The 15,541-nt window shown below is 44.5% G+C and overlaps 1 protein-coding gene across 1 annotated transcript in view; it reads left to right on the plus strand.

Annotated features, from left to right (window-relative positions):
* Nucleotides 1–15,541, plus strand: part of sptbn4b (spectrin, beta, non-erythrocytic 4b) — an 86,543-nt gene that overhangs the window by 9,868 nt on the left and 61,134 nt on the right. The window contains exons 6-19 of the mRNA XM_008291105.1: nucleotides 1,595–1,646; nucleotides 1,925–2,042; nucleotides 2,420–2,578; nucleotides 2,780–3,082; nucleotides 4,704–4,854; nucleotides 5,113–5,249; nucleotides 6,317–6,466; nucleotides 7,373–7,741; nucleotides 9,324–9,538; nucleotides 9,631–9,768; nucleotides 13,208–13,448; nucleotides 13,533–13,691; nucleotides 14,598–14,728; nucleotides 14,813–15,038. Coding sequence (XP_008289327.1) covers nucleotides 1,595–1,646; nucleotides 1,925–2,042; nucleotides 2,420–2,578; nucleotides 2,780–3,082; nucleotides 4,704–4,854; nucleotides 5,113–5,249; nucleotides 6,317–6,466; nucleotides 7,373–7,741; nucleotides 9,324–9,538; nucleotides 9,631–9,768; nucleotides 13,208–13,448; nucleotides 13,533–13,691; nucleotides 14,598–14,728; nucleotides 14,813–15,038 — 2,549 coding nt within the window. The remainder of the gene's footprint in view (nucleotides 1–1,594; nucleotides 1,647–1,924; nucleotides 2,043–2,419; nucleotides 2,579–2,779; nucleotides 3,083–4,703; nucleotides 4,855–5,112; nucleotides 5,250–6,316; nucleotides 6,467–7,372; nucleotides 7,742–9,323; nucleotides 9,539–9,630; nucleotides 9,769–13,207; nucleotides 13,449–13,532; nucleotides 13,692–14,597; nucleotides 14,729–14,812; nucleotides 15,039–15,541) is intronic.

A 15,541-nucleotide genomic window follows, 5' to 3' on the forward strand; every position in this document is an offset into this window, starting at 1 on the left:
TTATCAGGTTTTATGAGGAGCTGAACAGGAAGCCGTGGACGTCGAACGCGTCTTTTCCGCGTACGAAACTCACTGAAACACAGCGTCTGAGCCCGGAGCGTTTAGTCCGGCATCATCAGGATCAGAGGCGGCGCAGCGCTTCACTCGTGATCAAACACACAAACCACACGATGCGTCTCATTAAAGTCTAGTCGACGGCCTCCGGAGGAGTCAAGTGTTTGTTTCCAGTCCAAGCGGCCGGCAGTTGACTTATGACTTATCCAACATGCACACACACATGTTGTCATTCTGATTCTACAAATCCACAGAGGCGCATCGTACAGGCGGTCGAGGACCCGCAAGTTGTTTGCAGATGTGTTGCTCGTAGCGTCATGATGTCGTTAACAGATTTTTATCATTTCCAAAAGATGACGGTGCAGTTTCAGTTTATCACGTCTCCAAAGAGAACGCTGAAACACAAGAAGTTCATCCAAATCTCCAGGAGGCTTCTGCTCGACTATTTCTGATTTGTTGGAAACTTTATTTATTTTTAAATCGTACATTATGAATATCTAAAATTGTATCTGTGAAATTTTACGTCGATGTGACAAGCAGCACGTTCAAATCTGAGTCGCGGTATCTCAGGGACTGTCAGTGATTTTCACAGTTACTTCTCATCACGGCGTTAATTCAGCGTCCGTCATGTTTGACAAATAGATCAGATCGTCTGCGATTGTGGTTGAGTCGAATAATTTTAAAAAAGTAAACCTTTGTGAAGACATACACAGACATTGCAAAAGTCAAGCGCTCAAAAGTCAGGATATTTGTTTGTTCTTATATGTAGAGAACTATTTTGAAACTCCAGAACTCTGTCAGTATTTTTGTTTTTCTCAAACCTGCTCAATCCGTTGTGAAATTTCAATGAGCATAGCTTCCTGTTTGTTTTATTCCATATTCAACAGGATTCTACATGTTTAGTTTTGTCTTATTGTGACATGCGGCTACATGTGGTTCAGAAAATATCACGAGTTGACTTCTGTGTGATAGTTTTTTATTTTGTAAAGAGGACAGGACTTCAAACTTTATTCATACTTCAGCTCACCCATCATCTGGGATTATTTCATCTAATATCTACGTATTGATCTACATTATTGCAGTGGATCTCAGAAAGCATTTAGCATACCAAGCTACAACTTCACAAATGTGTTTCTAAATATCCGTGTTTTAATTTTCTGGCAAATCAGAGACGGTTGAGCAGAAAGTTGGTTGATGAATTGCGATGGGATGTATGAGTTTGTCCTGATAATGCTGACAGACGTCGCAGGATATGTAAATTCTTCCAACAAAATTGGCATCAGAGCAGCTGTGCAAACTTAAAATTTAAACTAATAAGCCACATCATTAAAACCACCTAATGCCGTGTACGTCCTCCTCATGCTGCCTGAACAGCGTCCAGGAATCAGGCTGAGATCTAAGGAGTCAACATTTTGGGCTCTTGGTCGTGTTCCTCGAGTTTTAAGGTGCATTTATGGCCATGTTTCAGTGGGTGGTGCGTGACAAGATGCCAGTGAAGTCGGTCACTTGACACGTTCCTGCTTTTAATGTTGTGGCTCAGTGCAGATAAATTCTCAGAAAATGTCGCCACACCGATTAGAAGTTCAGGTGATGTACAGTGGCCTCTTGGTGAGTGATTAATGGCCACGATACTGGACACTGGACTAACAGACGGAGGAAGAAGTCACCTTTTACGCAGAGTCCTCGGCCCTGCCTGTCAGCAAACATTCACGCTGTTTCCACGTCCTTCATCCAGGTCCTGGTTCCTGATCGGCTGCGTGACTGCAGAGTGTTTCCTTCGACCTCAGTGGCTTCCTGGTTTTCTTCAAACAAGGTTGAAAGAACTTCTAGTGCTCTGAAAACTGATGAAAGCTTCTTGTTCCTCGCTCAGGTTTCAGGAAAAGGGGAATCTCGAGGTCCTCCTCTTCACCATCCAAAGCAAACTCAGAGCCAATAACCAGAAACCCTATGTGCCTCATGACGGGAAGCTCATCTCAGACATTAACAAGGTCTGTGTGGCTCTCCTTCTGCAGTGTTTTAATCTTGTATTTAAGTTGTCTGTGAAGAGTCTCAGTCCTCCAGGTCACCGTTATTCTCGTAGTTTAATCGTAGCAACTGGACTTAAGGCTTGAGTTCCTTGAAGACGTTCCACCTCTCATCCAAGAGGCTTCATCACTTCTGACTGACTGGTTGGGAGTTCCACATACTGATATCCTAAAGGGGTTATTAACTCCCAACCAGTCAGTCAGAACTGATGAAGCCTTTTGGATGAGAGGTGAAACGTCTTCAAGGAACTCAAGCAAGTCCAGCTGCTACGATTAAACTACGAGAATTTTGTTTATAAGCTGCATTGTTGCTGTTAAACTTCTTTTTTGTTGCTGCGTAGGCCTGGGAGAGGCTGGAGAAGGCGGAGCATGAGAGGGGCGTGGCTCTGCGGAAGGAGCTGATTCGTCAGGAGAAGCTCGAGCTGTTGGCTCAGCGCTTCGACCACAAAACCACCATGAGGCAAGCCTGGCTCAACGAGAATCAAAGACTCGTATCGCAGGTAGGGATATCGGAGGGACAAATGTTCGACTGTGTACTTCAGCTCATCTAACTTCATGCAGTCACAATATATACATACTTCATCTTTGACTGCTTGGAATCAATGTTTGGGTTTTTCTGGTTTCAGTTCCTTTTAAATCTTGCTAAAATGTTTATGTAAACTAAAATGTATGAAAATCGGTTACCGTCTTTCTCCCTACAGGACAATTTCGGCTACGACCTACCAGCGGTCGAGGCAGCGATGAAGAAGCACGAGGCCATCGAGGCGGACATCGCCTCCTACGAAGAGCGGATCGGCGTGGTTGTGGAGCTCGCGGCGGAGATGGAGGCGGAAGGATACTACGACATCCGACGCATCTCAGCGCGCAAGGAGAACATTCTGGGCCAGTGGAGTCTGCTGAAGGAGCTGGTGGCCGGGAGGAGGACTCGGCTGGAGAAGAACCTGTGTCTGCAGAAGACTTTCCAGGACATGGTGTACATGATCGACTGGATGGAGGACACACAGGTACTGGAGAAAATGGCAGTCTTGAGTTTCCAGTGACTCCTGCAACACTTGTTTGTCAGTGATGGAATCACTGAGTCCAATTCTTTCATAAATTCATTGCAGATCTTCTGGAAATCTGACGGGTCAAAAATATACATACAGCAATTCTAATACTTAAATGTCCTTTTTCCATTTTCACCTCAGTTAGGAACTTTTGATTGCCGTCTATAGCTTCTGGTTGTGTCTTTGACCAATTGTCTTCACAGATTGGGTGCAATTAAGCTAAATCTGTTGACTGTTTAAGGCAGGATTTTAGGGGGACCAGTCTAAAACCTTAGTTCTAACCTGATTTAAACATTTCTTTTCCACTTTGACGTGGGTTTGGGATCATTGTCTTGTTGGAACATCCACTTGCATCCCAGATCCAACCTTCTGACTGATGATTTTAGGTTATTTTCCTGAAGAATGTGAAAGTATTCCTGCTTATTCTATTTACTTTGTTTGAAGCACCAGCCCCAGGGCATGGTGCTGCCACCGCCATGCTTGATGGTAGGTTTGGTGTTCTTGGTGTTAAAGGCCTCATCTTCACTCCATCAAATAGCTCCGTTTTTGTTTCATCTGACCACAGAACTTTCCTCCAGAAGGTCCTTTTCTTTGTCCATGTGACCAGGAGCAAACTTCAGTGGAGCTGGGCGGCTGTGGTTCAGGTGGTAGAGCGGGTTGTCCTCCAATCGCAAGGTTGGCGGTTTGATCCCCGCCCCTTCACAGTCAAAGTGTCCTTGGGCAAGACACTGAATCCAAAGTTGCTCCCAATGGCAGGTAGCACCTTGCATGGCAGCTCTGTCGCCATTGGTATATGAATGTTTGTGTGAATGAGGAACATTGTAAAGCGCTTTGGATAAAAGCGCTATATAAGTGACCATTTACCATTTAGCTGGAAGGTGCTGTTTCTGGAGGAACAGCTTCCTTCTTCTTGGCAGCCTCTCAGTTAGCAGCTGTGTTCTTGCAGCGCCTAATTCCTTGCAGACCTGCTTTTTGGTGATTCTCGGTTGACTCTTGACCATCCTGACCAGTCGCAGGGGATTCATACTTACATTTATGAATCTGTAGATGCTTTGACATGGTTCCATGAGACTTTCTAACTTGTTCAAGTCAGTGATTTGCTTTGACAGATCTGTGCTGACCTCCTTAGGTGTTCCCATTTGTTGTGTTTGTGGCTGAGTCTAATGAGTGGATCAAATAGGCCCCATGTAAATTGTCATAGAGGAGTCAGCAGCTGTAGTTGATGGTAGTGACTCACAGGAAGTTAAGAAGCCACTAAGAAAATTAGACTAACACAGCTTTCTCTATATCACCAAATCTGATATTTCAAGTTGCTGTATGTACTTTTTTGACCACGCTCAATAATTCCATCTTAGATAATTTGGACTTATAGGAGTTATTGGAAACTCAGGAGTGCCATGACATAAAGTATGTAAACTTTTGTCCATGACTCTAAGTAAGCGTAGAGACCGATAGATGTGGAGTCTGCAAGAGTGAAAATGGAAGTAGGAGAAAAGAGTGGAAGTAGAAAGAGACAGAACAGAAACGACATGTTTTTGATTTTCTGTCGCCCTCCTTCCCCCTTCCACCCCTCCATCAGGCCCAGCTGCTGTCAAAGGACTTTGGGAAGCATCTTTTGGAGGTGGACGACCTGCTGCAGAAACACAGCCTGCAGGAGGCCGACATCGGCGTGCAGGCCGAGAGAGTCGAGACGCTCAACACCGCTGCGCTCAAGTTCACCACGATAGAGGGTACGTGTTTGTGTATTAATGTAGCACGGGGAAAGCGTTTTGTTTTATCTGCGGCGAGCTTGATGTGATATCAGGAGTCTTAACCACGTTTCAAGGCTTTCAGGGTGTATTAGATGTAATGGAAGCATTCTGTTGTCTGGTCTTCAGAGGAACATTGGTACGTATCAGCCAAATGTTTGATGTTAGGCTCAGAGTCGTGCTTTATTTATCGGGTCTTTTTTTTTAATCAACAACCTGTATTTTTTTTTTGTCTCCCAGGTTACCAACCATGTGACCCACAGGTGATCTGTAACCGTGTCAACCACGTGTCGTCCTGTCTGGAGGAGCTGAAACAGCTAGCGGCTAAGAGACGCGCTGAGCTGGAGGAGTCAAGACAGCTGTGGGCGTTTTTCCAGGTAGGATGGACCGAGAAGTCGATTATGTAGCTTTAACTTGTCCCGACGAGTTACGGGGTCGGTGTTCTTCATCTGGGGTGCTTGTTGGATGCTTCAAATGTCCGATGGGGTGCTTAAGTTATAGGAAAACTTAAGTAAAACTGCTTCCCAAAAGACACTTTTGCCTTTTTTTGCAAAGTTGGACAGCACAATGCAGAAACTAGTTGTGCTCCAGTGTAACCCACCTCTTAGATATTTACCTGTTTCAGTTTAATTTATCGTTTAAATTTCCCCGTTGCAACTTTGAACATGTCTCTCTTAAAAAGTCAGACCAGACAAGTGGTTGTTAAATGTCTCTAAATTTAAACATTAAGCCACTTATTGAGCTCCAGTGTGTATGGCTTTGTCAGGTTTTAGCAAAGTTTAACACATCGCCATGAGGTGATGAGTAAGGAAGCTGATTAGAGTCAGAGAGATTCTGCCAAAGTGTCTAATGGAGAAATAACAAATCACACATTATAATAAACTTGGGCTGGTTGCTGCACACCTGAGAGTTTTTTTTGTGTGTGTTTTACAGCATATGTGTACTGCAATAATTATTAATAACCCAATGATTTCTCTGGTAAATAGTGTAGAATAGAACAGTAGAACATGTAAAGATTGTGATCTGATTAGCAGCTCTTGTTTTTATGGACGTACCCATAAGTCTTTTGAAGAACAATGAGGATTCCAACATTTTAATCATAAAAAACACATTTTTCTTTGGTGCAGTCCACATCTCTCCATGATATGTCTCATATCTCTTGGATTTCTGTTGAAATTGTTTAGCAAAACTTATGAATGTCGCTCATTTATCTTCAGATTTTTGGGAGATTCTCAGGAACAGACTGGGATCAGTGTTAGACTTTAGGGATTACAGGGGAGGACCGCTCTGTTCAGAACTTTTTTACCTATTTTACCTCTTTTTTTCTACTATTTGCTACTATTCCCTTTTAGAATTTGTTTCACCAAACCTGTGCATCTTCTTCTTTTTAAAAAAAAATCTTTTATAACTTGAAATCTCGTTCTCCCGCTTGTCGCCCCGTCAGGAGCTGGAGGAGTCGGGGGCCTGGATCCGAGAGAAGAGCGCCATCCTGGGAGCTCAGGGTTACGGGAAGGACCTGAGCAGTGTGCTGAGGCTACTGCAGAAACACAAGACTCTGGCTGGAGAACTGCTGGCTCACCGGTCGCTGCTGCAGGTGTGTTTGTGTTTTATCTGCACCTGGAACATTTACAGAACCGGGAGTCTCTGTTCTGAACTTCATGTACCTCAGCGGATTCACGCATTAGCTTTTATGGATGATTTTCGAGCTTGCTTACATGAAAAAATACTTTTCTTTTCTCAATAAAATAGTTTTTGACTCGTGCAAATGCAGCTTTTTGTCGGAAATATATGTCTACCTGTTTACTGTGAGGTTTTGAGTAGAATCGGACTGAGTTAACAGTCAGAATTCAAATGTTTTTTATATTTTAATTGATATTTTTAAACTCTTTGCTTTCATATTTTATTTATTTGAATCACCGCATGTATGTAATAATATCATGAAGAATGCCAGTTGATCATCACTGAAGACGCAGGAAGAAGCTATCAGCCAGTCAGGAACATGTGCAGTTCATTAGTTCTGCATTTAAGCATTTAAATAGAAACATTTCGAATCATGTGTCCTTGAAAATACACATATTTTTTTGCATTGTGTAACTTATTCTGCAGCATGAACACACCTTCTTGACAATTTAAAACATATAAAACGTCCCTTTTTAACAAATCTCCTGACGAGTGTTGGAATAACTCTAGTGTGGTGTTTACAACTGCACAAAAAATTCAAATATTCAGATTTCAAATATCAGGTTGTTTGTCTGTGTGTGTGTTGAAGAACCCTGAACCATCCTCAGAAGCATATTACACTGTATTTTGATGCATTTGTGTTCATTTTACAATTGGTGTTGGAGACGATGTCGACTAGAAGAACTAAGAATCTTCACAGGAGCAAATTAATTGAAAGGATAAAGTCAGATTTAATAAGTAACGTGTCTGTTTTATGTTTTAAAATGTACCACACTTTAAAACGGTTAACATTAAAGTTTCGTCCACCCTCTTCCTCCAGAACACCATGAAGCGAGGGAAGCAGATCCTGAGCGAGAAGAGCTTCGGCACCGCCGGGATCCAGGAGCACATCATGGACGTGAAGGCCGAGTGGAAGAGGCTGGAGGACCAGGCGGCGCAGCGTCTCGGTCACCTGCAGGAGGCGCTCAACTTCTTCCAGTTCTCCACGGAGACGGACGACCTGGTGGCCTGGCTGCAGGACGCCTACCGCCTGGTGTCCAGCGAGGACTTCGGCCACGACGAGTACTCCACCCAGTCCCTGCTGAAGAAGCACCGCGGGGTCAGCGAGGCCGTCGACAAGCACCGGCTGCACGTGGTGGCGCTGCGCAAACACATGGTGGCGCTGCCTCTGCGGTACCGCGATCAGGAGGTGGGTAGAAGTTTAGCAGCCTAAGAGTGGAAGGATGTTCAGCTTGAACTGTGATAAAGTATTCACCCCTGCAGATGTCGTCTGTTTTTGCATATTTCTCAAACTGATATTTATTTAACGTTAGACAGAGATTACACACATTACATGCAGTTTTTAAATGATGAATAATAGAAAACCTGTATCACCTCTGTGAAAAAGTAATTCCCACCCGAATGCTAGTAACTGGTTGAGCTTAAGCAGCAACAACTACAGTTAAATGTAGGGATGTCCGATATTGGCTTTTTTGCTGATATTGTCCAACTCTCAATGTCGGATTACGACATCAACCGATACCGATATATGTTTCTTACTGCAGCCACACTTGTTTGCGCGCTCCACGACGCAGTTTGATGTCGTCATCATTTGCGCGCCGATAAATGACAGCGAAGTCCAGGCGTTATTTTATCGGTTTTCATTGTAGGCAAAAAAAAACAACAACCCCGATAACGATATTGACAGATATTACATTTTTATACCAATATCAGGCCGATAACATCAGTGGGCCGATAGCAGTTTATGTTTACGATAGCTTGTTATCAGTCTTTTAGATCTTTGGTCCACTCGTCTCTGCAGAATTGTTTGAATTAAGCCACGTAAGATGGTTTTGGAGCATGAGCTGCCCGTTTTAAGGTCTTGGATTGAAGTCTGGACTTTAAGTCGACCACTCCAACACCCTAACTTTGAGGTGCTTGAGCTTTAGGTCATGACCTGCTGGGGGGATATTCTCCAGGAGGATTTTCTGATCGAGAGCAGAATTCACGGCTCCAGGTCCTCAGACCATCCCACCACCACCTCCATGTTTCGCTGCTGGCATCATGATCTTCATGATTAGCTTTACGCCCGATGTAACAGGACCAGAGAGTTCCTCCTTTGACTCATCAGTCCACTGGGGGCTCATCCAGATATTTTGTCAGATGAACCTTTTATGTTCCTTTTGGTCACGAGTGATTTGCAACTCTCCCATTGATGCCATCTTTGAGCAGTGACGCCTTCAGTTCTTCTGGGACCTCCTGGATGAGATGTCGAGGCGCTCTTGGAGAAACTTTGGTCGGCCGGCCTCCTGGGAAGCTTCACCGCTGTTCCATGTTTTCTCTATTTGTAGATAATGGCTCTTATTTTGGAGTCCCAGAGCCTCAGCATCGGCTTTCTAACCCTTTCTGATAAATGTCGACGACTTTGCATCTGTTCTTGAATCTCTGTAGAACGTGGCATCATGTGACCTTTTAGCTGACTTCACAACACCAGAAAGGTTGATGTTTGGATTCAACAAGCCCGGCAGTGCTCATCATGGTTGTGGCTGGTGAAGTTAGGCCCAAATGAATTTGGTCATGTGGTAGATTGGTACATAGAGCAAGATGGGGCTGGACAAGAAAATAATAAAATCTTCATTAGTGTTTTCTTGGGTTATCTTTGTCTCATTAAAATTAGTTTGATGATCTGAAGCATTTGCAACGCGTGCAAAAGTAGAAGATACCTGCAGGGGGTCGATACTGTGTTCTGTTTGTCTTTCTGACTTTGTGCGTCTCCTCTGTTCGCTCTGCAGGAGGTGCAGGTGAGGATGGGGGAGGTGGAGCAGCTGTACACGGAGGTGGCCGAGGTGGCCGTCCTCAGGCAGCAGTGGCTTCACGACGCCCTCGCCGTCTACCGCATGTTCAGCGAGGTCAACGCCTGCGAGCTGTGGATCGACGAGAAGGAGCAGTGGCTGGACAAGATGGAGGTTCCCGAGAAGCTGGAGGACGTGGAGGTGGTGGCGCACAGGTGAGGAGGAGGAGGCAGAGGAGAGCAGGGGAGGAGATCCGACTACAACGTCTGCAACCCTTTTAACGGGCCGCGTGTCCTCGGTGTTGTAGGTTCGAGAGCCTGGACCAGGAGATGAACAGCCTGATGGGGAGGATCCTGGACGTTAATCAGATTGTCCAGCAGCTCCTGGATGGAGGTCATCCATCTTCTACCGAGGTCAGGGGCTGTCAGGACCACCTCAACTCCAGGTACTGAAACAATACTGACGCCCTTACTTTAGTAGACACACAGACGCTGAACCACAAGTGTCCTGCTTCTAGATGCAGCTCAACGACGTACCAGAATAACACGAAAGCACTTGTTCTGCACTTTGACTAAAGCTTGAATTATCCTTCTGCCTTGAATCTGAGCTTTAGCTCGTCGTGCATCTCCCCACACACAGCTTGGTAGTAGAATGCAGTGCTGATGCTGCACATTGATTTGAGACGATGCTCCTGTGAAGCAAATATGTCATAGGCTGTAACTGGATCCGGCGTGCTCACGATGTGGTCGTGTGCCATTTCCTCATTTGGTTCTAATGGGTTCTCTCTTTTCTGCGTTGCTGTGATGATGTTGTTCTGCGTTTAGTCCAACAGGATCTGCACTATTGTTGGAAGTGCGCTAAGAAGAAACCGATAAATAGATTTTTTGGTGGTGCGGCTGCAGAGTATCATAAATCAAACTTCTTGCAACATCTTAAAACACACTCGAGAGTTGGATTAAATGAGATTAAGTAGAATAAAAAAAGCAGCTCCAGTGCAGCAATAAATTGTCTTAAAATGAACGAATATCTCAGTTTTAACGAACTACCGCTGTTAATACTGAAGCACCGCATGATGGTGCCCAACTTGAAATATCAGCCTTATGCAGATATACAACATAATATTATTTAAATCCTCATGTGCTTTGTCTTTGTCTCTACGATTTGGCTGATCTTAAAGTCTAAAGTCTAAATATTCTTCACACACATTTCCAGAAATTAACTTTGTGCGCATGTTTGTGAGGAGCAGCTTGTGAACTGACAGTAACCCACAGAAATAGAAGAGAAAACCCACAGGAGTTAAATTCTGCAGCATTGTCTGATCATTTGGAGGAATTTATACGCAATATTTTCCCAAATTTTCTTTGTTTGCAACCTGAAATGGGGCCTCGTGTCCCGTCAGTCGCTGCCTCGGTAAGACATCAGGTGTAAATGTAAAACGGCAGCATGCATCTCTAAGTGTGTCTGCGTATTGGCACTAACGTCTGACCGCGTCGCCGCTCCCTGATTGGTTCTCGGCTATGTTCATTGACCGCTCTGACGTCTGGCAGCAGAGTCCACGGTGGCCGAGTGGTCCGGGAGTCTTGTGACCTTGGCGCACGGCGTCGGTCTCGGGGCGACCATCTGTGCCGCTTCCTCCGTCAAGACGAGGCAGCCGAGACCCGAAACTACAAACAAACACGCGAAAATAAAAACACTCGCCTTCTCTGGTGTTAGTCATTAAAAATTTAATTCAAACCTTCGCTGGCGTTTGATGTGAATACGACACACTCTACCGGGGTTATTAGATGCAGCAGCTTTCATGCAACAGAAATGGAGGATGTTCCCAGTTAGCTCCTCTTCACTCGTTGCTATGTAACCTCCAGACTTTATCCGCTAATGATCTTTACATCTGCTGCTCCTATTTCTCAATTTAAAATCATGAAAGTCTCAAACAAGAGTCAACAAAATAAACGACAGCGACATTTAACAAAATGACAGAAGTCACTGAGCTTAGCCGTAAACAGCAACAGTTGCTCTAATTTTAAGACATGTGCTTGTAACTACAACATTATTACTTTATGATCTCGTTATAAATAAGATTTTTGATTGATTCTGTGTATCTGGCTATAAGTTTTGCAGCTCAGTGTCTCCGAGCTGTTTTCCTGCCGCCTGCTGAGTTCTCTGTCTGCCTCCTAGTGGCTCTGCTGCCATTACCTCATTACAGGATCTGTGTGTGTGTGTGTGTGTGTGTGTGTGTGTGTGTGTGTGTTTTCTTGGCTGCTTGGTTGCGCATCGAGGTCTGGAGCAGATTGAGGAGAACATATTGTATGACGATATGGCGAGCAGACGAGGGTCTGGGCTGAAACGGCGATCGGAGCAGCTCCTGTCAGGTCACGTCAGGTCATCGGAACCACGAGTTCAGCCTGTTTTTAAAAAAAATAAATACATAAATAAAAATGACGCAGTTTCTCCTCTCAGGTTTAATGTGGAGGAAATCTGAAATGAAAAAGCGTCGCACCATCAGTGTGGTGTTACCGAGCGCTCCGTGTGACCGTTTTACTTCACATTAGAGGAAACATGAGCGGTGGTTGAGTCCATCAGCTGGGTTGTTTCACACTCGATGCATGTTGAAGAGAGCCGCTGGAATCAAAGCCTGGCGGTCCTACAGTTTGTGCTTCGTCAAACCTTGTAGTGATGCACGATATTAAAATTTCTGGCCGATACCGACATCAAGATTTCTGATATCGCCGATAACCGACATTACTGATATTCAATTTTTGTTCACATCGAAGAATGAGTGTAAGTGTGAGAACGTGAAAACTACTCAAAAGAAGCCCAAATTAGACCACATAGTCTTTTTTATTACAAAAATAAAACATATTTAAAGATATTTTAACATATTTAAGTCCAGGACCATTTAAGTAAAACATCTGTGAAACAGCAGCGATATCAAACGTAGAGACGAAGGCGCTGATGTCAGACAATCATCGGCTAAATTAGTTCATCAGACCGATACCGATATCTGGGAAAAAGCACTAATATCGGCCGATACCGATGTGGTCGCCGATATATCGTGCATCCCTAAAACCTTGTTGTCATATGAGCAGAGAAAAATGAATTAATCAAAAGTTTTTCCTTTCAAAAACCCGCTTTTCAAATGCAAGAAGAGGCATCACAAGCCGTTAACGACGTGGCCATGCATGGCTTTAATACCATTATTTGTTTTTAGAAGCAGTTTCCAGGTCCAACATGTGCAGCAGATATTACAATTTGCCGTCGAGCACTTTTAGCGGAGTCGCAGGTGAGCTGGTGTGCTCGAGCGTTGGGTTGAGGCAGGGACTCTGCACGTTCAAGAGGAAGCAGCAGAGTTGCATCCAGGACAGCTTAAGACAGGAAGTGATTTATGGGGGTATTATGGTGGCTAAACTGTAAATGTGCATGAAGAGGTGTGTGTCTGTATCTCAGCCTGTGTGTCCGTTGGGAGATTTATAAATGTGTAGAAGAATTTCTAAATTCAATTTTTCATTTTCAAAATGTGTAAAAAATAAAAAATAAAAAAAAATCTGCTAATCTTTATTAAGGTTGGTAATAAGATTTGTGATGCGTACAAAGATATTAATACATGAAAAGTCAAAGTGTTTGGCTGCAAGTGATGGAAATACAGACAGATCACTGGTTACACGAGACTTTTTCTACACTTCTGCGGTGAGAGATTTATAATAATAATAATAATAATAATAATAATAATAGTACCCCAAACAGGGATTAGTTTCATGGGGGAAAAAAAATCTCAATATGTAGCTTCCACATCCAGAAATGAGTTTTGGAGAGTTTATTAAGTGACTGCAGAATTAAAGTCATCTTACGTGACACATTTTAACTTCCTGTCTGTCGCCCTGTTTCAGGTGGAACAGCATCGTGGAGCTGGTGGAGCAGAAGAAGGACCAGCTGGACTCGATGCTGCGCCTCCAGAACTACCTGCTGGAGTGCGCAGAGATCAAGTCCCAGATCCAGGACAAGAGGAAAGCCATCGACGCCACCCAGTACGTGGGCAGCGACCTGGGAGGAGTCCTGGCGCTGCAGAGACGCCTCTCCACCATGGAGGGAGCTCTGTCGGTCCTGGAGCCCAAACTGCTGCATCTGCAGGTGGGGAGGCGTGACGTTTAGGGGAGACGTTTAGCGTGTCAGGCTTCAACGGAACAAAAACCTTCTTACTCCGTTTTTCTGTAGGAAGAGGCGGAGCATCTGGCCACCGCTCACACGGGCCGAGCCATAGAGATCCTGGTGCCGTTCGACGGCATCAGCGTGGAGTGGGAGGAGCTGAAACGGACCCTGCAGGGATGTGAGGACTCGCTGATGGTGGCGAGCAGGCTGCAGAGCTTCATACAGGTACCGGAGGATAAAAACGGGATGCGACAGCCTGTTTGTGATTTGGCACAAAGAGTAAAATCCAAAAATAGTGATTTAAATAAAGATAAACTTTATTGATCCCACAGTGGGGAAAGTTCACCGTTACAACAGCTCCAAAAAGACAAAGAATAATTTGCAAATTGTAAGAAAAAGAAACAAAAACTGTTAAATCTCTGATCAGTATTATCGATCAGCAACTCCGTGAAGAAGCAGCATGTTCTGGTCCAATGCACTGCAGTGGACGTGTTGTTTAAGACTTAGCTTTATGACCTACTTTAATCAAATCTGAAATTACTCTTGTGCATGTTTACGAAGGTTTGGCTCAGTAGTTTGTTTCATACATCTTCGTGTCTGTGAAGTCTGTTAACAGTCAGAGAGAGTTTTTGCCAATTTTTAAAGTTATTTAGGTCATAAAAGTTCAACTTCTCAAGAGATTACTATAAGAATTCAAGAAAAAATTACAGCATCTAATCAGGCAAGGCTGGTTTTATGTTTGCTGAAACAACAAAGATTGAGAAAGTGGGTTGAAAAATGGTTGTAGGAAGTAAATACTCTGCTAGTTAGCTAACTAAGGAGACAGAAAAGCAAATAACCTGGAACACATGACCTTCTAGTTCGCTTTTCTGCACACGTTCAAGATTCAAGCTTTATTTGTCACATTTGTACACGGTACAATGTGCAGAGAAATGTGTTTTGTACCAGTTTCAATAAAAAACAAAATGTGTTCAAGAAATGTTTAGACTTTGTGTGTATATAAATATACATAAATAAAGCAAATGGGGCTGTTATATGTGACAGAACGCTTTTCATTATGTTGCTTTTCTATCAGCAAACTGTTCAATCTGCACAAACTTCTGCAGTGAAGACGTCCTGTTGTCTCCCCAGGACCTGGACTCGTTCCTCACCTGGCTGGTTCAGACTCAGACGGCCGCCGCCTCCGACCAGCTCCCCAACGACCTGGAGGAGGCCGAGAGGCTCATCAACAAACACGCCGCTCTCAAGGAGGAGATTGGACGGTAAAAGCTTTTATTCCCCCTCCTCCCAGCATGTCTTAACAGCTCATCAGGTGTGCAGAGAGTAACCGGCATGTGTCCGTGCAGGTACGAGGAGGACTACGAGCGTCTGCAGGCCATGAACGAGCTGCTGGAGTCGGAGGAGGCTCCTCTCCCTCAGGCCGCCCTGCAGCAGTGGCTGCAGAAGCTGGACGTGGGCTGGAACAAGCTGCTGGAGATGTGGGAGAGCCGGAGAGAGGTCCTGGTCCAGGCCCACATCTTTCACCTTTTCCTGCGAGACGTCAAACAGGCCGAGTCCTTCCTCAACAACCAGGTGAGACGGACGTGCGTTAATCTGTCGCTTCAGGATGAAATACGTTGAGAACTTTTTGTTGAATTGCCCTGAAACTTGCTGCAGACATTTATGACCCCGCAGGAGATGAATCCTGTTGACTGCCGGTGATCAAGCGACACGTCAGAGTTTTTATAGCGTGAAATACATCCAACGCCAGGTGACATGAAACATCTCCGTCCTTGGGGCGACTTTACCGCTTGTTGTGATAATGTAATTAGCTCCCCGTGTTGTTTATCTGCTGCGTCACGAAAATCTGCTTAAGTGACTTTTAAATCATGAGAAGAGTTGAATTTGACACATGAACACAGCTGCTGGTTCGGTGGTGCTGCCGCTGAGGGAGACGAATCCTCTTCACCGTGTTTTTCCCGTCATCTTATATTTTATTTTGATGGCGACAGACCAGAAGCAGCTCGTATGTACGGCAGCACACGGAGTGAGTAGAGAAAAAACTATGAGTGAAACAGACTCATGTCTTCTTTAAA

Source organism: Stegastes partitus, unplaced genomic scaffold (assembly GCF_000690725.1).
Source record: "Stegastes partitus isolate 25-593 unplaced genomic scaffold, Stegastes_partitus-1.0.2 Scaffold717, whole genome shotgun sequence".
In the NCBI taxonomy this organism is placed as follows: domain Eukaryota; kingdom Metazoa; phylum Chordata; class Actinopteri; family Pomacentridae; genus Stegastes; species Stegastes partitus.